This window comes from Dreissena polymorpha, chromosome 10 (genome assembly GCF_020536995.1).
Source record: "Dreissena polymorpha isolate Duluth1 chromosome 10, UMN_Dpol_1.0, whole genome shotgun sequence".
NCBI lineage: Eukaryota > Metazoa > Mollusca > Bivalvia > Myida > Dreissenidae > Dreissena > Dreissena polymorpha.
The window spans coordinates 33,316,573-33,339,259 of record NC_068364.1 but is presented as its reverse complement, the minus strand read 5'-3'; the positions used below and the strand labels follow the sequence as shown (position 1 = coordinate 33,339,259).

Genomic DNA, 22,687 nt, shown 5'->3' with positions numbered 1-22,687 from the left:
AATAAGTACTTGGAATTTGTGTTGGTCATTTTCTCTTTTATTTGTGTTAAACTCATGGATCGGTCAATCAGCTAAATGTATGAAAATTAATGTCTCATAAATAATAATGATTTCACAGTACTATTCTTATCTGTTTTTGGCCAAACGTTCATTGTATGCACAATTGTTGTATTAATGCATGGAATATAATGGTATTTTGTCTCTGAAGTGTTTAAAGGCTGCTTTGTTTGAAAAAGGTTTAAATGTCCGCATTGAAGTAAACAGAAGAATTAAGTAATAAATAAATGAATAGCTCTGCTTTTGTATGATAATGACAAAATAAATTGGTTGTTCACAAACTTTATCAGTTTGTTGAACTAAAGACAAAATTTAAACATCAGTATAAAAGAAGTATTTTCTGAAAGATTACGCTTGTCAGTTATTTTAATGAGTTGTTTGTTTTAAATTATGTTGTATATAAATCAGAGATTTACGGGTGTTTTTTTAAGAGCATTGACATTTGCATTTTCAATAAATTTCATTTTCTCTGCAAAAGTAACAAAATAAGTGAGAGAAAGAATTTCAAAGAAATTTTAAAAAATATTTTGGAATAAATATTTGGATTATCTTTGAAAATTATTGAATACACTGAAAACAAGTTTAAAAAATGTCTTTTGGATCTGGAGATGATATTCCTTTCACCATCAAATGGTGGTAAGTTAAAACAATGTCTTTCAATTATCATATAAAATATCATTTATAGACATTATCTTAAGCTATATAATGAGCCAGAAATCTTGAAATATCATTAAGTGTACAAAAGTCCTTACTAAATAATTGTGGATTTTTTTTTTTAATGACATCAGTATTAAATGTTCTATGTTTACCCATAATACTTAGTACATTATTGTAAATCGGGTATACTGGAATCACCATGGACAATATCAGCCTGTCTGTCTCAGCGATTTATTGCCTTCTTTATAAAGTACCCGAAACAGCACTTTCCCAATAGGGAAAAAAATCCCCAATTGCTGTGCAAATATAAATATATATATATATATATATATATATATATATATATATATATATATATATATATATAGATATATATGTTTTATAAAATGCAACGTTTATTTTATTTCCCTATGCAGATAATAGAAAATTGACAATTTGACAACACTTTGTGATCAATTTGACAGCAGATGTTAGCAACAAATAAAATACACCAATTTCCAAATTTTAGTGTGTGTTTTTTTTGCACTAATTTTTTCCAATTTAGCTGGTACCGGTACTTTTCTCAATAGGGCAAAAAAAATCGCAGTGTCTGTACCTGTAGCAGGCTCTTGATAGACGCAAACTTGTCCAAATACTTTCTCCTTAGTTTTTCAATGTACAACATTCAGTTTAAGCCTATTTATTTCAGCATAGAAAGACTTATTGAAACGCTCTCGAATCTTTTTCCTTGGTAGAACCAGTACTGGTGTCTTCGGGGGGGAGGGGGATGATCTAAAGAAAGCTCCCACAGTGGGGATTCAACATACGACCTCCTGGTTGCTAGGCGGACATCATATCCATTATGCCATGGCGAGCTAAACTAACTAAAAATAAATATGTTTTAACTTGTGTACAATATTCAGACTTGAAGAGCATTGTTTCTTATGATTTGAAATGGGCATATACAATTTTTAAGATCCTATGGTAAAAAGTACAAAAGAAATGCCCCTATCGTAACGTAGACATTTTATAACATAATGTAGCATACAATCACATGCAGGGACTGAGGTTTTCCTTGTATTTAAACAAAAAAACGGACCAGATCACAATCCCAAACCAAAATTGTAAAAAACAAATCCCTTTTTTTCTTTTTTTTTTAGAAGAAAGTGTCAATGATTATTTCATAAACATCTTACAAATTATATAAATATAATATATATGATTAGTTCCCAAAATGGCCATGAAAAGGCCTGCATGGTATTCTTAGTCACTAGTACTTAAAGCTCTATATCAAATTTGTAAGCTTTATACAAATGTGCAGTTTGAGTGAACAAATGAACCATATTCAACTTTTACCCTTAAGTAGAAAAGTCAAGAAACAAAGTGTTTTTAGGAAAACTGCATGCGTTCTGAGAAAACTGGGCTTAATGCATGTGCGTAAAGTGTCGTCCCAGATAAGCCTGTGCAGTCTGCACAGGCTAATCACGGATGCCACTTTCTGCCTAAATTGGATTTTTGCTAAGAAGAGAATTCATGTCATGCGGACTGCACAGGCTAATCTGGGACGACACTTTACGCACATGCATTATGCCCAGTTTTGTCAGAACGCGACTCATATAACATCTTGATTTAGCGGTCTATGTGGGGTAGTGGGTTTGTTGTCCACCTAGCCACTGATAGGTCATGGGTTGGACCTCCCAAAAAAGATACCAAGTACTGGCTATACCCAGGAAACAGACTTGAGAGAGGTTAGATAAGCCTTATGCTTTTGATGCAATCAATCTTAAATAAATAGGTTTAAAACTTAAATTCTTATAAAAACATATTGTCTTTATGGAAACATAATTATAATAACGTTTTTTTACTCACAATTTCAGGTTTACCCCTAAAGACCCGAAGTTGTATCATTATTATGACAATCAAACTGCGAACAAAGAGGGACAACCCAAGAATAAACTCCAAGGTATGTTTTATACATTTTACCTCCCTTTTCTAAAGAGACATTCATTAAGAGGTTACACTCCACCAAGATCTTGACTATTTCAGATACTGTGCTGTTAGTTCTTCCGCAGAACTTATGAAGGATGAGTTGTAGTGCATAGATTATGTATGGGAACTATTTTATCTGAGTATGTACACATTCAATAATGAAATAATATAAATTTAATTCACTTTCAATATTTTGAAATGTAAGTTAAACTAAATTTTTCTTATGTTTGTAATGATTCACCTTAGAGAATGGTAATTCTTTTTAGATTGGCTGTTTTCCGAGAAAAACTGAGGTATTGTCATAGCCAGCTTGTCATGTCCGTCGTCCGCGTCGTGCTAAAACCTTAACATTTTGTCAAGGTTTTGAACATTGGTTCTGAAATCAAAGTGCTTCAACCTAGAGCTTTGATACTTCATATATAGCTGCACCTTGATGAGTTCTACATGCCACATCCATTTTTGGGTCACTAGGTCAAAGTTCAAGGTCACTGTGACCTCTAAAAATTTTTAAAAAATCTGACAATCTTTCATCTATTCAAAACTGCACCCGCAGCCGAGCGTGGCACCCGTTATGTGGTGCTCTTGTTGTAACAAATTTTTAGATCAAGGAAGATAATTTTGCATTTTCCACTTTAACATAATATTTCATTGCACAGGCTAATCAGGGACAACCGTACAAACATGTATTAAGCCCAATTTTTCCAGATCACAGCTCATATAATATTTAACTAAAAAACCTCCATCACAAATGTCAACCTAACTTTGATGTTAATGATGTGGCTGTATTTGCAAATAAATCTGTTTGTAATGATAATAACGATCAACATTAACCCTTTACCACTTAGATATGTATTTTGATGCATTTGTAGTCACTCGGAAAGTAATATTTATTTAAAGACCTTTCTTACTAGATTCAAGTTTTAAAGGCTTCATTTCCAACCCTTAGATACTGATGAGTAGCAAACAGCCTAAATCTGAACAGACTGCGAGTTACTCGTAGACTGTTTTGGTTTTAAGTTGTTTGCACACAGCCATTTTCACTTTATTTCTGAGTGGGAAAGGGTTTACTTACCTGTCATCAAACTGTTTGTAGTTTTGAGGCAAAAGATTGAACACTTATAATTCATGAAAATTAACATCATTAAATGTTAAAAATAAAAAGAAATTCTCTATTTATTGCTTTTCTGAGGTTTATAGGGAAATTTCAGTGATATATTAACGTTGATTCGATGTTTCAAACAGTGAACTATAACAGTAAACAATTATTGATAATATTCACTGTTTTACTGACAAATGATGTCATTTTTGACATAATTATGTAAATATTACAGCAAAATTATTTTCCACTTAAACTATTGTAAAATAAAAATAATCAATGGACAAAGGTTTTAATGAAACAATAAATGTGTCGGTTCTCTGTAGCTAGATATATATATATATATATATATATATATATATATATATATATATATATATATATATATATATTCATTACTCGTTATCAAATAAAAAATATAATCAGTTGTGGCCCAATTATTAATTTCTCTGATTACTTGTGAATTACAATCAATAGTGTACGGATTTTAAGATGTATTCTCTATTTCTTCTTTAAATTTCATATCAAATAATTTAAGTAAGCTAATAGTTCTATTGCTATTATTGACAGGATATACCTTTGCAATATTCAATAAGACTGCAGTGTCCTTGATGTTTATTCCTCTGAGGGTAGTTCTGGGTAAATATCTGTGATCCCATAGCTTTGAAAATGTGTATTTATGTGTTTACCTCCCATTAATGGGTTACTTCCCTTGCATTTTAATTTATATTTTATATTATTATTTATAAAACTTGTTTTGGGAAAACTGGACTGAATGAATTTGTGTAAAGTGTTGTCCCAGAATAGCCTGTGCAGTTTTCACTGGTTTCAGGATCAACATGTGTGCTATTTTATTGTGTTTTTTTTTGTTTAAAAGAAGTTTTTAAGCAAAAGGTATGAAAATACAGAAAGTGTTATTCCTGGTTAGCCTGTGCTGACTGCACATGCTAATCTGGGAGGACACTTTATTCACATGCATTTTGCCCTGTTTTCCCAGAGCTAGTTATCTATGCATGTAATAACCTCCCTTTAGACTGCACATGCTAATCTGGGAGGACACTTTATTCACATGCATTTTGCCCTGTTTTCACAGAGCTAGGTTCCTATGCATGTAATAACCTCCCTTTAGACTGCACATGCTAATCTGGGAGGACACTTTATTCACATGCATTTTGCCCTGTTTTCCCAGAGCTAGGTTCCTATGCATGTAATAACCTCCCTTTGGTGAGTTACTTCCCTTGCATTATAATTGATTTTATCATGAATATGGTACCCTATGTGGAATCAAATTGGTTTGCTCAAAAAATATTTGTGTAAACATCAAAACAACAAATATACAAAAAAAAAATTAAAAAGAGTTTTTAAAAAATCAGTACTTACTGCCTTTTGTGGCTTTATTGAAAATGATTTTTAAAAATCCTTCATTATCTGCCCTTTGTGACTTGAAAAAGAATTAGCTTGTCCCATAACCTACAAACCGTAGTTGCCTATGTTCTGCTTGATAAATGTATATGATTTGTTGGCTTATGAACAAAGCTTAATTATTTTGATCTTGCATTGTGTGGAGGACTTAGCAGTGTCTCCTGATCTTTTTGCTTTTGTCCTGTTAGAAGTAATGAATCTTGTTTTGTTGTGTATTGTCAATCCATTCGTGATTATTTCTGTACGTAGTAATGCTGGCATCTAAGTATATTTTACACCCAAAATACACAGTTTTAACCTTTCCCCATAAGAAGCAAAGTGAAAATGGCTTTTGCAACCAGCATAATACCAGAACAGCCTGCGAGTAACTCGCAGTCTGTTCTCGTTTTATGCTGTTTGCTGCTCATCAGTATCTAATGGTTGGAAATGAAGCCTTTAAAAGCTGAATCTAATAAGAAAGTCTTGATTTATATATAACTTTCTAAGGGGCTACAAATGCGTAAAAATAAGTATCTAAGTTAAGGGGATATATGAGAAGTGTTCTGTGAATGCACATGTGCCAGGTACATTAGGTTAGTCCAGTCCGCACAGGCTAATCAGGGACAATACTTTCTGCCTTCAATGGACTTGTGTTCAGAAGAGACCTCCTTAAAATGAAAAATTTTCGTCCCTGAGTGACTTGTGCCAACTGGTCCCTGAGTGACTTGTGCCAACTGGTCCCTGAGTGACTTGTGCCAACTGGTCCCTGAGTGACTTGTGCCAACTGGTCCCTGAGTGACTTGTGCCAACTGCACTGGCTTATCTGGGAGGGAAATACTCACATGCATTAAGCCCCCTTTTATCAGATCATGGATCATGCTGGTATTTACTTTTATTATAAATCCAACACACACAGCTTATATAAATGGGTATATTGGAGTTTGCATGTAGTTTTGTTAGTTTTCATGGTGTTTAGATGCTTGCACAAGCTATTCTGTTTGTTTTAAGATAATTATGCCACTTTAGACCCTTAAAATGTGATCTACTTTCGCAGAATATAATGATATGATGTATTTAAAAAAACAACATGTAAACTCAGATGCCATAATCTCTCAAGACAAGCTTCTGATAAGTATGAAGAAATTAACTAATTAAAAATCCAAGTGTGCATTTGGAACCAAAGTTAATTTCTGACAAAAAAGTTTGAATTTTGTCATTTTGTCAAAGTATGAACACATCCCTGTAATCTTAATTAATACACATGATGCTAAAAACAAGGCTCTCATTATATGAATAAATCAATCATGCTCTTTTAATATCCAGAGTTGCCTTAACACTTTCCCTCATAAAAGCAAAGTGAAAATGGCTTTTGCAACCAGTATAAAACCAGAACAGCCTGCAAGTAACTTGCAGTTTGTTCAGGTTTTATGCTGTTTGCTGCTCATCAGTATCAAACGGTTGGAAGAGATGCCTTTAAAATTTGAATCTAGTAAGAACGGTCTTTAATTCAATGTAGCTTTGTAAGGGACTACAAAGGTGTCAAAATACCTTTTTAAGTGGGAAAGGGTTAAAAATCCAAGTGTGCATTTGGAACCAAATTTTATTTCCGACAAAAACGTTTGAATCTTGTCAACTTGTCAAAATATGGACATGTCCCTGTAATCTTAATACGCATGATGCTAAAAACAACGTTATCATATTTAATGAATAAATCAATCATACTCTTTTAATATCCAGATTTGCCTTAATTCAGATCTAATGCAACATTGATGGTGAACCTCTTATGAGTATCAATTTATTGAATATCTTTTCTTGATGATCAATGCTTCATGATATATATGAATGGGTGAGAATGTGCCACCAATATCAGTTTAGTATAATCTCAGCATTGTGTGTGTTTGTTTCTTAGTGATATGCTGTTAAATCATTTAATCTAATGAGACCACAAATCTTGGAGCTTATCTGGCACCATATGGCATACATGTAAGTCCCATGTTTGCATTATGAAGTTCATATATACCAGCTATTTAAGAATCTTGGAGCTTATCTGGCCCCATATGGCATACATGTAAGACCCATGTTTGCATTATGAAGTTAATATATACCAACCATTCTGGCCCCATATGACATACATGTAAGACCCATGTTTGCATTATGAAGTTAATATATACCAACCATCCCCATATGGCATACATGTAAGACCCATGTTTGCATTATGAAGTTCATATATACCAACCATCCCCATATGGCATACATGTAAGACCCATGTTTGCATTATGCAGTTCATATATACCAACCATCCCCATATGGCATACATGTAAGACCCATGTTTGCATTATGAAGTTCATATATATCTGGCCCCATATGGAATACATGTAAGACCCATGTTTGCATGATGCAGTTCATATATACCAACCATCCCCATATGGCATATATGTAAGACCCATGTTTGCATTATGAAGTTCATATATATCTGGCCCCATATGGCATACATGTAAGACCCATGTTTGCATTATGAAGTTCATATATATCTGGCCCCATATGGAATACATGTAAGACCCATGTTTGTATTATGAAGTTCATACATATCTGGCCCCATATGGCATACATGTAAGACCCATTTTTGCATTATGAAGTTCATATATACCAACCACCCCCATATGGCTTACATGTAAGACCCATGTTTGCATTATGAAGTTCATATTTACCAACCATATCTGGCCCCATATGGCATACATGTAAGACCCATGTTTGCATTATGAAGTTCATATATACCAACCATTAAAGACCGCTTTTGCATGATGCAGTTCATATTTACCAGCAATGTAAGACCCATTTTGGCATGATGCAGTTCATATATAACAACAATGTAAGACCCATTTTTGCATGATGCAGTTCATATATTCCAACAATGTAAGACCCATTTTTGCATGATGCAGTTCATATAATAACATAGATATGTTATATGGTACTGTTTTAGAGATATGTGTGTGTGTCTCGTTCTAAGGATAAGTAAAAGTGCTATATTGATTCAGCACAGGTGTAATTATGGGAATTTAAAGAATTCTAGACAGAGTTCAGACCGGAGTACTTGACCAAATTGTTAATGTATATGATTTCAAAGGATTGTTCAGTTATTATTAGGGATGGCATCGAATACCAATATCCGTATGATTTCACAGGAGTTTTCAGTTATTATTGCTATTTGAAAAAATGTACTGGAATTTTTATGTATTCCAAAATATGTTCTGCTCACAACATGGTACATACTGTACTTTACCGTGTATAAGCACAACCATGTATAATGTGTCCAGATTTATTAATGCCAAAATAGTCAAACAAGTTGTTTATTAAAGAAAACATTCTAATTGGCCGTGTATGAGCACAACCATGTATAATGTGTCCAGATTTATACATGCCAAAATAGTCAAACCAGTTGTTTATTAAAGAAAACATTCAAATAGGCCATGTATAAGCACAACCATGTATAATGTGTCCAGATTTATAAATGCCTAAATAGTCAAACAAGTTGTTTATTAAAGAAAACATTCAAATAGGCCATGTATAAGCACAACCATGTATAATGTGTCCAGATTTATAAATGCCAAAATAGTCAAACAAGTTGTTTATTAAAGAAAACATTCAAATTGGCCGTGTATGAGCACAACCATGTATAATGTGTCCAGATTTATACATGCCAAAATAGTCAAACCAGTTGTTTATTAAAGAAAACATTCACATTGGCCATGTATAAGCTCAACCATGTATAATGTGTCCAGATTTATACATGCCAAAATAGTCAAACAAGTTGTTTATTAAAGAAAACATTCAAATTGGCCTTGTATAAGCACAGCCATGTATAATGTGTCCAGATTTATCAATGCCAAAATAGTCAAACAAGTTGTTTATTAAGGAAAACATTCAAATTGGACGTGTATAAGGACAACCATGTATTATGTGTCCAGATTTATACATGCCAAAATAGTCAAACAAGTTGTTTATTAAAGAAAACATTCACATTGGCCATGTATAAGCTCAACCATGTATAATGTGTCCAGATTTATAAATGCCAAAATAGTCAAACAAGTTGTTTATTAAAGAAAACATTCAAATTGGCCGTGTATAAGCACAACCATGTATTATGTGTCCAGATTTATAAATGCCAAAATAGTCAAACAAGTTGTTTATTAAAGAAAACATTCAAATTGGCCGTGTATAAGCACAACCATGTATAATGTGTCCAGATTTATAAATGCCAAAATAGTCAAACAAGTTGTTTATTAAAGAAAACATTCACATTGGCCATGTAAACATGTAAGCACAACCATGTATAATGTGTCCAGACTTATAAATGACAAAATAGTCATACAAGTTGTTTATTAAAGAAAACATTAAATTAACCGTGTATAAGCACAACTATGTATAATGTGTCCAGATTTATATATGCCAAAATAGTCAAACAAGTTGTTTATTAAAGAAAACATTCAAATTGGACGTGTATAAGGACAACCATGTATTATGTATCCAGACTTATAAATGCCAAAATAATCAAACAAGTTGTTTATTAAAGAAAACATTCAAATTGGCCGTGTATGAGCACAACCATATATAATGTGTCCAGACTTATAAATGCCAAAATAGTCAAACAAGTTGTTTATTAAAAAAAACATTCAAATTGGCCGTGTATAAGCACAACCATGTATAATGTGTCCAGACTTATAAATGCCAAAATAGTCAAACAAGTTGTTTATTAAAGAAAACATTCAAATTGGCCGCTATTTAACTATTGCACAATCGGTTGTATCAATGTACAATATACGCCAACTTTTTAACTCTTACCCACTCAGAAGCAAAGTGAAAATGGCTATGTGCAATCAGCATAAAACCAGAACAGCCTGCGAGTAACTCACAGTATGTTCAAGTTTTATGCAGTTTGCTGCCCATCAGTATCTTAGGGTAGGAAATGAAGTCTTTAAAACTTGAATCCAGTAAGAAAGCTCTATAATTAAATTTAACTTTCTAAGGGACTACAAATGCGTAAAAATACGTATCTAATTTTCACTGTTCAATGTGAAATGACGTCATTTTTTAACGAAATGATGTAATTATCCCAGCGTTATTCTTTAGTTAAACTCTTTAACAAAGTATATAAACTGTGAAAAAAAGCATAAAATAAAAAGAAAATTTGTTAAATTTGGTGGAATATTGATTTTAATTCACTCGTGATCATAGAAAATAAATATTTTGTATGATCACTCGTGAATTCAAATCGATAATCACCTAATCCAACAAATATTGTCTATGTACTACATGTTAATTGTGCTGATTTTTGTGTGTGATCTTTTACAGTGGAGGAGGACGAGGACATCACACAGAAGGATTCTGCCTTCCATACTCTCTCTAACATCACTAGCAGTCAGGTGGGGGATATTTTCTAAATATTGTATGGCTTAGTTTGAGTCTAGATCTGACAAACTGGGATAAATGCTTTAAGAGGCGTCACAGAAAAATCTGTGCAGTGCGCACAGGCTAATCAGAGACTATCTTTCCGCCTTAACTGGATTTATGCTATGAAAAGACTTGCTTTAAACCAAAGATACCTTCACAGCGGAAAGGCTTGTCCCTGATTAGCCAGTGCAGACTTCACAGGCTAATCTGCGATGACACTTTATTCACATGCATTAAGCCCAGTTTTCCTGGCACATGGCGTAGTCTGACTGTCCTTTAAAATGTGTGTGAGGAGACAGAAATAATTGACAGGGCAATACACGTAAATCTATCAATTTCTTACCCAACAGGCAAAAATAAAGTAAAAATCTGCCAATTTTAGAATTGTTAAAATTCATCCAAGTCTTAATGAGTCTAGTTAGTTAATCAGGTATGAGTGCTGGGACACACTCCGGGTCCTCACATAAAGCAGCATCAGGAGCTGGGACACACTCCGGGTCCTCACATAAAGCAGCATCAGGAGCTGGGACACACTCCGGGTTCTCACATAAAGCAGCATCAGCTGGGACACACTCCTGGTCCTCACATGAAGCAGCATCAGCTGGGACACACTCCGGGTCCTCACATAAAGCAGCATTAGCTGGGACACACTCCGGGTCCTCACATAAAGCAGCATCTGCTGGGACACACTCCAGGTCCTCACATAAAGCAGCATCAGCTGGGACACACTCTGGGTCCTCACATAAAGCAACATCAGCTGGGGCACACTCAGGGTCCTCACATAAAGCAGCATCAGCTGGGACACACTCCGGGTCCTCACATAAAGCAGCATCAGCTGGGACACACTCCGGGTCCTCACATAAAGCAGCATCAGCTGGGACACACTCCGGGTCCTCACATAAAGCAGCATCAGGAGCTGGGACACACTCCTGGTCCTCACATAAAGCAGCATCAGCTGGGACACACTCCGGGTCCTCACATAAAGCAGCATCAGCTGGGACACACTCCAGGTTCTCACATAAAGCAGCATCAGCTGGGACACACTCCTGGTCCTCACATAAAGCAGCATCAGCTGGGACACACTCCGGGTCCTCACATAAAGCAGCATCAGCTGGGACACACTCCAGGTTCTCACATAAAGCAGCATCAGCTGGGACACACTCCTGGTCCTCACATAAAGCAGCATCAGCTGGGACACACTCCTGGTCCTCACATAAAGCAGCATTAGCTGGGACACACTCCGGGTCCTCACAAAAAGCAGCATCAGCTGGGACACACTCCGGGTCCTCACATAAAGCAGCATCAGCTGGGACACACTCCGGGTCCTCACATAAAGCAGCATCAGCTGGGACACACTCCGGGTCCTCACATAAAGCAGCATCAGGAGCTGGGACACACTCCTGGTCCTCACATAAAGCAGCATCAGCTGGGACACACTCCGGGTCCTCACATAAAGCAGCATCAGCTGGGACACACTCCAGGTTCTCACATAAAGCAGCATCAGCTGGGACACACTCCTGGTCCTCACATAAAGCAGCATCAGCTGGGACACACTCCGGGTCCTCACATAAAGCAGCATCAGCTGGGACACACTCCAGGTTCTCACATAAAGCAGCATCAGCTGGGACACACTCCAGGTCCTCACATAAAGCAGCATCAGCTGGGACACACTCCTGGTCCTCACATAAAGCAGCATCAGCTGGGAATACTCCGGGTCCTCACATAAAGCAGCATCAGGAGCTGGGACACACTCCGGGTCCTCACATAAAGCAGCATCAGCTGGGACACACTCCGGGTCCTCACATAAAGCAGCATCAGCTGGGACACACTCCGGGTCCTCACATAATGCAGCATCAGCTGGGACACACTCCGGGTCCTCACATAAAGCAGCATCAGCTGGGACACACTCCTGGTCCTCACATAAAGCAGCATCAGCTGGGACACACTCCTGGTCCTCACATAAAGCAGCATTAGCTGGGACACACTCCGGGTCCTCACAAAAAGCAGCATCAGCTGGGACACACTCAGGGTCCTCACATAAAGCAGCATCAGCTGGGACACACCCCGGGTCCTCACTTAAAGCAGCATCAGCTGGGACACACTCCGGGTCCTCACATAAAGCAGCATCAGGAGCTACTGGGTCCTCACATAAAGCAGCATCAGGAGCTAAAGAGCCTTATAAAGTTTGAAACACCTCACATAAAGCAGCATCAGGAGCTTAAGTGCCTTGTAAAGTTTGAAACACCTCACATAAAGCAGCATCAGGAGCTAAAGTGCCTTGTAAAGTTTGAAACACCTCACATAAAGCAGCATCAGGAGCTAAAGAGCCTTGTAAAGTTTGAAACACCTCACATAAAGCAGCATCAGGAGCTAAAGTGCCTTATAAAGTTTGAAACACCTCACATAAAGCAGCATCAGGAGTTAAAGTGCCTTGTAAAGTTTGAAACACCTCACATAAAGCAGCATCAGGAGCTAAAGAGCCTTGTAAAGTTTGAAACACATCACATAAAGCAACATCAGGAGCTAAAGTGCCTTGTAAAGTTTGAAACACCTCACATAAAGCAACATCAGGAGCTAAAGTGCCTTGTAAAGTATGAAACACCTCACATAAAGCAGCATCAGGAGCTAAAGAGCCTTGTAAAGTTTGAAACACCTCACATAAAGCAGCATCAGGAGCTAAAGAGCCTTATAAAGTTTGAAACACCTCACATAAAGCAGCATCAGGAGCTAAAGTGCCTTGTAAAGTTTGAAACACCTCACATAAAGCGGCATCAGGAGCTAAAGAGCCTTGTAAAGTTTGAAACAACTCACATAAAGCAGCATCAGGAGCTAAAGTGCCTTGTAAAGTTTGAAACACCTCACATAAAGCAGCATCAGGAGCTAAAGTGCCTTGTAAAGTTTGAAACAACTCACATAAAGCAGCCTTAGGAGCTAAAGAGCCTTGTAAAGTTTGAAACACCTTACATAAAGCAACATCAGGAGCTAAAGTGCCTTGTAAAGTCTGAAACACCTCACATAAAGCAGCATCAGGAGCTAAAGTGCCTTGTAAAGTTTGAAACACCTCACATAAAGCAGCATCAGGAGCTAAAGAGCCTTGTAAAGTTTGAAACACCTCACATAAAGCAGCATCAGGAGCTAAAGTGCCTTGTAAAGTTTGAAACACCTCACATAAAGCAGCATCAGGAGCTAAAGAGCCTTGTAAAGTTTGAAACACCTCACATAAAGCAGCATCAGGAGCTAAAGAGCCTTGTAAAGTTTGAAACACCTCACATAAAGCAGCATCAGGAGCTAAAGTGCCTTGTAAAGTTTGAAACACCTCACATAAAGCAGCATCAGGAGCTAAAGTGCCTTGTAAAGTTTGAAACACCTCACATAAAGCAGCATCAGGAGCTAAAGAGCCTTGTAAAGTTTGAAACACCTCACATAAAGCAGCATCAGGAGCTAAAGTGCCTTGTAAAGTTTGAAACACCTCACATAAAGCAGCATCAGGAGCTAAAGAGCCTTGTAAAGTTTGAAACACCTCACATAAAGCAGCATCAGGAGCTAAAGTGCCTTGTAAAGTTTGAAACACCTCACATAAAGCAGCATCAGGAGCTAAAGTGCCTTGTAAAGTTTGAAACACCTCACATAAAGCAGCATCAGGAGCTAAAGTGCCTTGTAAAGTTTGAAACACACACTAGCATCTATATTTTATAATGCTTTACTAGTGATCACGATTGCTCCGTGTATTGTTCATTGGGTAGTTTAGATGAAATGAGATGAATAAGATGAGCCTTATTCTGTGAAAATGGGGCTTAATGCATGTTACACTTTCTGCTTTAATATTGTTTTTGTCGCTTAACCCCTTGCATGCTGGGTAATTTGTCGTCTTCTAAACTGTTGTCTGCTAAATTTCTAAAATTACCATTCTTCAATTTTTTTCAAAGAATACTATCAGAATAGCAAACAGTTTGTATCCTGATGTGACGCCACGTTTTGTTATATATATATATATATATATATATATATATATATATATATATATATATATATATATATATATATATATATATATATATATATATATATATATATGCTTTATATATTTTAAAAAGAGCTTGTATAATGTTCCAATAAAGAAATTGTATTTATGGACAACCAATTAAATTTAACTTCCACTATTTGCCCTATACTGTGCGGCTAAATAAAATGATCGATTTCAGTAAGGTGTTAAGTCCTATTTCACTTTCTAAGGGACTACAAATGCGTAAAAATATGTATCTAAGTGGTAAAGAGTTAAAGCGACCCAGGGCATTTAGAATTGAATTAAGGTGTCAGGTGTTACATAAATGGAACATTTCAAATATACTAGACGATTAATTTCAAAATCAATTACTGTGAAAGAGACCCAGGGCATTTAATATTTAATGAAGGTATCAGGTGTAACATATATGGCATAAATTTCAAACATACTTGACGAATATTTAAACTTGTACACATTTCTGTTGGTTTTTGAGAATTAAATATTTAGAATGTTCAGTTATTTTTTTAATTATTTTTTTTTACAGTTGTCTATAGGGTACAGATGGACTCAATTTAATATTTCCTGGTTTTTTATCTGCAAACATCTCACTTTTAAATTAATGGCTCAAAAAAAAAGATATCTTATATAAAAATGTAAATGTACTTTGAACCAGTTGCACACTATAGCAAAACACTTCTTTTTTTTCTCCAGGCAATTATATTTTGGTAAACATCTTTTTTTTCACTGTTGAACATTTTTGAGGTTTTGAGAATCATTTAACAAACGTGAATCTTTAATTGATTTTGTACTGTAAGTCATTGTCCAATTGATAAGTAATTTTTGCGCAAAAAATGTTTTAATCCTTTCCCTCATAAGAAGCTAAGTGAAAATGGCTTTTGCAATCAGCATAAAATCAGAACTATGATAGTATGTTCAAGTTTTATGCTGTTTGCTGCTCATCAGTAACTAGCCGTTGTAAATGAATCCTTTAAAACTTGAATCTTATATATATATATATATATAGTAGCATGATATGATAGTCTGTTCAGGTTTTATGCTGTTTGCAGCTCATCAGTAACTAGCGGTTGTAAGTGAACCCTTTAAAACTTGAATCTTATATATATATAGTAGCATGATATGATAGTCTGTTCAAGTTTTATGCTGTTTGCTGCTCATCAGTAACGAGCGGTTGTAAGTGAACCCTTTAAAACTTGAATCTTATATATATATAGTAGCATGATATTCAGGTTTTAAGCTGTTTGCTGCTCATCAGTAACTAGCGGTTGTAAATGAACCCTTTAAAACTTGAATCTTATATATATATAGTAGCATGATATGATAGTCTGTTCAGGTTTTATGCTGTTTGCTGCTCATCAGTAACTAGCGGTTGTAAATGAACCCTTTAAAACTTGAATCTTATATATATATAGTAGCATGATATGATAGTCTGTTCAGGTTTTATGCTGTTTGCAGCTCATCAGTAACTAGCGGTTGTAAGTGAACCCTTTAAAACTTGAATCTTATATATATATATAGTAGCATGATATGATAGTCTGTTCAGGTTTTATGCTGTTTGCTGCTCATCAGTAACTAGCGGTTGTAAATGAACCCTTTAAAACTTGAATCTTATATATATATAGTAGCATATGATAGTCTGTTCAGGTTTTATGCTGTTTGCTGCTCATCAGTAACTAGCACTGTAAATGAACCCTTTAAAACTTGAATCTTATATATATATATATATATATATATATATATATATATATATATAGTAGCATGATATGATAGTCTGTTCAGGTTTTATGCTGTTTGCAGCTCATCAGTAACTAGCGGTTATAAATGAACCCTTTAAAACTTGAATCTTATATATATATATATAGTAGCATGATATGATAGTCTGTTCAAGTTTTATGCTGTTTGCAGCTAATCAGTAACTAGCGGTTGTAAGTGAACCCTTTAAAACTTGAATCTTATATATATATATATAGTAGCATGATATGATAGTCTGTTCAGGTTTTATGCTGTTTGCTGCTCATCAGTAACTAGCGGTTGTAAATGAACCCTTTTAAACTTGAATCTTATATATATATAGTAGCATGATATGATAGTCTGTTCAGGTTTTATGCTGTTTGCTGCTCATCAGTAACTAGCAGTTGTAAATAAAACCCTTTAAAACTTGAATCTTATATATATATAGAAGTATTATATGATAGTCTGTTCAGGTTTTTTGCTGTTTGCTGCCCATCAGTAACTAGCGGTTGTAAATGAAGCCTTTAAAACTTGAAGCTAGTAACAAAGGTATTTAATTAAATGTAACTTTCTTAGGGACTAAATATGCGTCAAAATATGTATCTAAGTGACAAAGGGTAAGTCATTATATATCCTATTAACAGGTAATTTTTGCACAAGAAAAGTTTTGATCATGATAAGGTGCAGTTTCAGCCTTTAATTTTGGTGATCTTTAAAGTGGTTTTAATTTCAGCCTTTAATGTGGCTGATCTTTAAAGTGCTTTAAATTTCAGCCTTTAATGTGGCTGATCTTTAAAGTGGTTTAAATTTCAGCCTTTAATGTGGCTGATCTTTCAATTGGTTTAAATTTCAGCCTTTAATGTGGCTGATCTTTAAATTGGTTTAAATTTCAGCCTTTAATGTGGCTGATCTTTAAATCCGGTTTAAATTTCAGCCCTAAACTCGCTGATCTTTAAATTGGTTTAAATTTAAGCTTTAAATGTCAGTGATATGTTAATTGGTCTAAATTTCAGCCTTCAATGTGGCTGATCTTTAAATTGGTTTAAATTTCAGCCTTCAATGTGGCTGATCTTTAAATTGGATAAAATTTCAGCCTTAAATGTCTGTGTTCTTTAAATTTGTTTAAATGTCAGCCTTTAATGTTGCTAATCTTTAAATTGGTTTAAATTTCAGCCTTTAATGTTGCTGATCTTTAAATTGGTTTAAATTTCAGCCTTTAATGTTGATGATCTTTAAATTGGTTTAAATTTTAGCCTTTAGTGTTGCTGATCTTTAAATTGGTTTAAATTTCAGCCTTTAATGTAGGTGATCTTTAAATTGGTTTAAATGTCTTTGTGGAGTAATCTCTAATTGTTTCTTACCTAATGATCGCTTTCACAATGCGTAATTTGAGCCAATTAAGTAGTTTAGAATTATCAGTTTACCGGTTTGTTTGTGATTTGATACTCTGAGCTGGATTGTAAAAACAGGAATAATGAAACTTTGTACACGAGTATATCAACTTTGTTTATCAACTTTGTGTTTAGATTATGTGAATAAAAATTAACACTATAACACGATTGTAAATAAGTAATGAAAAAGTAATGAACAGTTAAGCTTGGACATAAATATCAATAGCATACATAAATACTTCACAAAACGTTGAAGTTGAAAACAAAAAGCCAACTGTATTGGAAAAAAAGTATTTTTAAAAAACAGAGTATGCTTGGACGTTTACAATAACACCATCCATAAAGACAAACTGTTGAAGGTGATTAAAAGAAAGTAAAAGATATATATAAGGTTACAACTAAATATGGCAGACGCAAACACTCTGAAGTCAGTAAAGACGTCTGTTGATTCTGGTTTCGAGTCCAGACACTCGGCAAAATCCTACCGAACCTTTAGAACACTTAAAACTAGACACAGTAGCGAAAGTGCTGTGACCTTGCGTTCGAAGAAAACTAAAAATAGCTATTTATCTCAGTCATCCAAGAGTCTTCATTCGAGCAATACAAATCTGAGAAGTTTACGTGGGACATGTAATACTCCAAAATCGTCACAAAGTGAGAGAAATCTGGAGAGTCGCGAACGCCGATGGATGATGGGTGTGTTGCCTACGATAAAGGAGTTTAATCGAAAAAAAGATCTCAAGGGTTTTATTAGGGACCCATTGTATAATAGTAGTGAGCAGCTTGTGTTTTACGACAGTCATGGAAGACAGGTATTGACACTGGATGAATAAGTGAGCGTCGTTCTGGGAAAACAGGGCTTAATGCATGTGTGTAAAGTGTCTGCCTAGATAGGCCGTTACAGTAAGCGTAAGAACATAGTTTAAACAAAAAAAACATAAAAGTTGAAAATGTAATTTCTGATAAGCCATGTTTTCCCAGAGTGCAGCACATTTCTGTTCTTTTATGGCAGATTACAAAATGTTGTCTCAGTTGTTACACCTCTGGTGTGTGCAAGAACATTGCCTTGCCTTTTGACAGATATTTTTTGAAAATAATTTGCGCTATGCTAATATTTACTTCATTTGTCATCAGGTGACAGATAGACTGAGCAGTTACGACTCTGGGATCACAAAGGACATATCGGACATGAGCTATCAACGTGGTGGTCATCAAGGTAGGTGGCACAGTTTGTTAGTCTGTTCCTGGTAGGGTATCATGAATATTCTATTCACATTTTTTAGCTCAACTCAAATGATTAACCCATTTATGCGTAGTGGACTCTCCCATCCATCTTATTTGGATCAATTTATTTCCAAAGTTAGGGATGTCTAGTATATTTATATCTATACTTAGAATATGTCTTACATAAATTCCTTTAAGCAAACAGCGCAGACCCTGATGAGATGCCGCATCATGCGGCGTTTCATCTTGGTCTATGCTGTTTGCCAGGGCCTGTGTTCTAGACGCTAGGCATAAATGGGTTAAGTATTGAGAAAGTCAGGAAAGAGTGAAAATTCTCCTGTGTCAATTTACTTTAATACCTATTGGATATGAAACTCATTTTCTGACTATGATTCCCTTCTCGAAAAAGTGTACTAAATGCGCATTAAATAATACCCTTATCAGTAACTAAAGTAATCTTTCAAGTGCATCAATACACTTGAGTGTATTTTGACTCATACAAATAATACACTTCATGGAGTATTTAAAGTGAATTTTTGTAAGTGCATTAATACACTTGAGTGCATTTCCAGTCATACAAATAAAACACTTCATTGAGTATTCAAAGTGAATTTTTGTAAGTGCATTAATACACTTGAGTGCATTTCCAGTCATACAAATAAAACACTTCATTGAGTATTCAAAGTGAATTTTTGTAAGCGCATTAATACACTCGAGTGCATTTCCACTGATACAAATAATACACCTTACAAAATTGAAAGTGAATTTTTTTAAGCGCATTGATGCACTTGAGTGCATTCCCCGTCATACAAATAATACACCTTACAATATAAAAAGTGATTTTTTTAAGCGCCTTATTACACTTGAGTGCATTTTCAGTCATACAAATAATACAATTTATGACGTATTGGAAGTGAATTTTTAAAGCGCATTATATGCTTAAGTGTACTTTACATCACTTCAAATTAATATGGTTAAAAATTAACCAAATAAAAAAAAAATCCCAGCATTTTGAAGCCGGCATTCATTCTTTATGTGAAAGGTTTATGTAAACACATACATAATAAACAAAAAGTTCAATTCAATAGATAACAACACTTTTATTATAATGTTAAAGCTTAAAAAACAAAAACAAAGGTTACATATCTACATAAAAGAGGATTCAAACTGGCTATTGCCTATCTGGAATTAACAACTTAAAATATAAAGCTCATACCAGTGATTTTTCTCCCCTCTGATTAAAGCTGAATACAGGTGGTTTCCTTAAGCTGAAATGTTTTCCCTATCATTTACTAGATTTTTATATTACATTAATTCAGTCTTTCCGAAATACCGTCGGTCCTCGGATTTTTCCTCTAATAATTTGGAAAATCCGGAAATGATTTTAATATTACCGGACCTCGTGTCCGGTTATAAAATTATGGCAAAATTTGGAATTCCATAAGCTATTTCCAGAAAAGTTTCAAGGCAAAAGTGGGAATTTACTGAGTTATTTATGAATACTCCAATCATGTAAAACATTTTTTCTTTGGTTGCATTTCTTGTATGACGTAGGTGCATATACAGTATCCGAAGATTTTTGCTGCGTCGTCAATGCAAATTACACACTACGTCATCACTATATGAGCAGATTCGCAAAGGGAGAAAAACGATACCATATACTTTTGGTTCCCGTTATATCCGATTAATTCGTAAGCAAGCAGAGCATAAAATTAATCTGATAATATTAAAATATTGTTAAAAATGTCATCTTCGTCTTTCGTCATCATTTTTTACTTTTTGGGCCTGAAATAATCAGTCTGGGTCGGAAAAGGCTGCATGATTACAGGACCTCATGGCCGGCAATAAATTATAATTTTGGGAAGGACTGTTAATTCCAAATCCCTTTTTGATATGGACAAAAGCAGCACATTTAATTCAATCATAATCTGGATCCTAATATATGATAAATGAACCGTACTCATGACATTTATATAAATCTATACCGTAATAACTCTATGTTTTCGGACACTTAAAAATAATTGTTTATTTTCGTGTCCGAAAACTTAGATACGAAAAATATTCACAAAATACAGGTGTCCAAAAACTTAGATTTGAAAATTAAAGTGTCCTAAAATAGCGTCAATTGTATCCACGACTACCGGTAATAGCAAGCGCTTGTAAAATACCATGCCATGTAGTATACATTACAGTTATATATGTTTGCACTGCGTTTTAAATAATTTTAAATGCTTAATTTATTTGACAGACAGTTACTACAAGGTTGTATTTTGACCAACGAGTTCAAAGATGAGCATGTCATGTACCGATACTCGCTAGTATGAACCTGTGATTAACGCAATAAAAAAAGCAAACTATGAATTCTTTGTTTGTTCATTTCCGATAGTTGTTGTCTAACACCTTCCATTGCTCTTCTTAAAACTTGCAATAGGATGCATCACACTTTGAAGCGTTTTGTATTTGTCACAGTTATTTTACTGAGAATGGGTAGTACAATTGCGGTAGATAATTGAACTGTTAATTGGCACTACCCCTGGTAATTGTCACAACGCTTACTGGTATGCTATTGGGCGAAACAATTGTTTAATACCGGATTACAAGGTTATTTACCCAATGAAGCAAATGTAATGGTCCGTTGCCCTCAGGAATGCAGGCACCTGCCATGTTTTATGGTGATAATCTGGTTAAAACCCCATGATCGAAGTGTTATTAGATATCGAAAACAGAAATTTGGTAAAATAGCGCTGTAAAATATACTATCCGAAAACTTAGAGACATTACTTATTGACGAAAACTCGTGTGTCCGAAAATAAGAGTCACGAAAAATAATTATTTTTGCTAAAAAAAGGGGTGTCCGAAAACTTAGAGTGTCCGAAAACATAGAGTTATTACGGTACCTTATTTTTAATTTGTATTTTTATTGTTCATTATTGCGCTAAAATATGCCCTTCTGAGAGCCAGTACAGGTTACTTTGAATTTCCAAAGAAAGCAGACAATATTTAGCAGCTGAGCCCCTGTCACTATATTTGTTGTTATTCAATGTTTCTTACAAAGAATGCATTCATAAACCACCCTTCATAGAGCAGTTCACCAGCTCATCAGGTCTGAAAACTACTGTCATGGTCTTTGCGAGGCGCGTCTCGTGCATGATCTCATTTGAGATCAGGTCCTGAAAGATATTTTATAATGTAAGTGTTAAATATTGCTGTTATGGTAATCTTGTTCAACAGCTGCTATAAATATCATAAATTTAAATCAAAACAAGTTTGTTGGCTTGTTGTTTTTGTTTGTTTATTTTTGCAATTTAAATCTCATGATCACATGTGACTTAACGCTTTTCATAAATAATTTAAAGAAATTACGTTTGGTAGAAAATACTGTTTATAAATGAACTAATATATGTGGTCTCATTTGGCTGTGTGGACTGGTCAGAAGTGTCACGTCTTTAAAATGCAATAACCTTTATTATATAGTTTTACCTCTCAACAAATCCAGCTTTTCTTGGTCAAGGACACTACAGGGCGCAGTTTCCCACTCCTGTTCCCTCAAGTTGGCCTGCTCGTGCAGGGTAAAACCTGGTATAAATGTTCATATATCAGGTAGTCCTCCTTTTGCACCCTTTTTGGCAGACGATGATGCACATTCTTTCCAATGGATCTTTCCAATGTATCTTCCGATCAATGTAAATTTTA

At 34.9% G+C, this 22,687-nt stretch overlaps 1 protein-coding gene across 2 annotated transcripts in view; it reads left to right on the top strand.

Moving 5' to 3' along the window:
* Window positions 1–22,687, top strand: part of LOC127847191 (uncharacterized) — a 214,989-nt gene that overhangs the window by 174,271 nt on the left and 18,031 nt on the right. For both annotated transcript variants that reach the window (XM_052378915.1, XM_052378914.1), the window contains exons 40-42: window positions 2,571–2,656; window positions 10,529–10,599; window positions 18,905–18,986. In XM_052378915.1, the coding sequence (XP_052234875.1) occupies window positions 2,571–2,656; window positions 10,529–10,599; window positions 18,905–18,986 (239 nt within the window). The remainder of the gene's footprint in view (window positions 1–2,570; window positions 2,657–10,528; window positions 10,600–18,904; window positions 18,987–22,687) is intronic.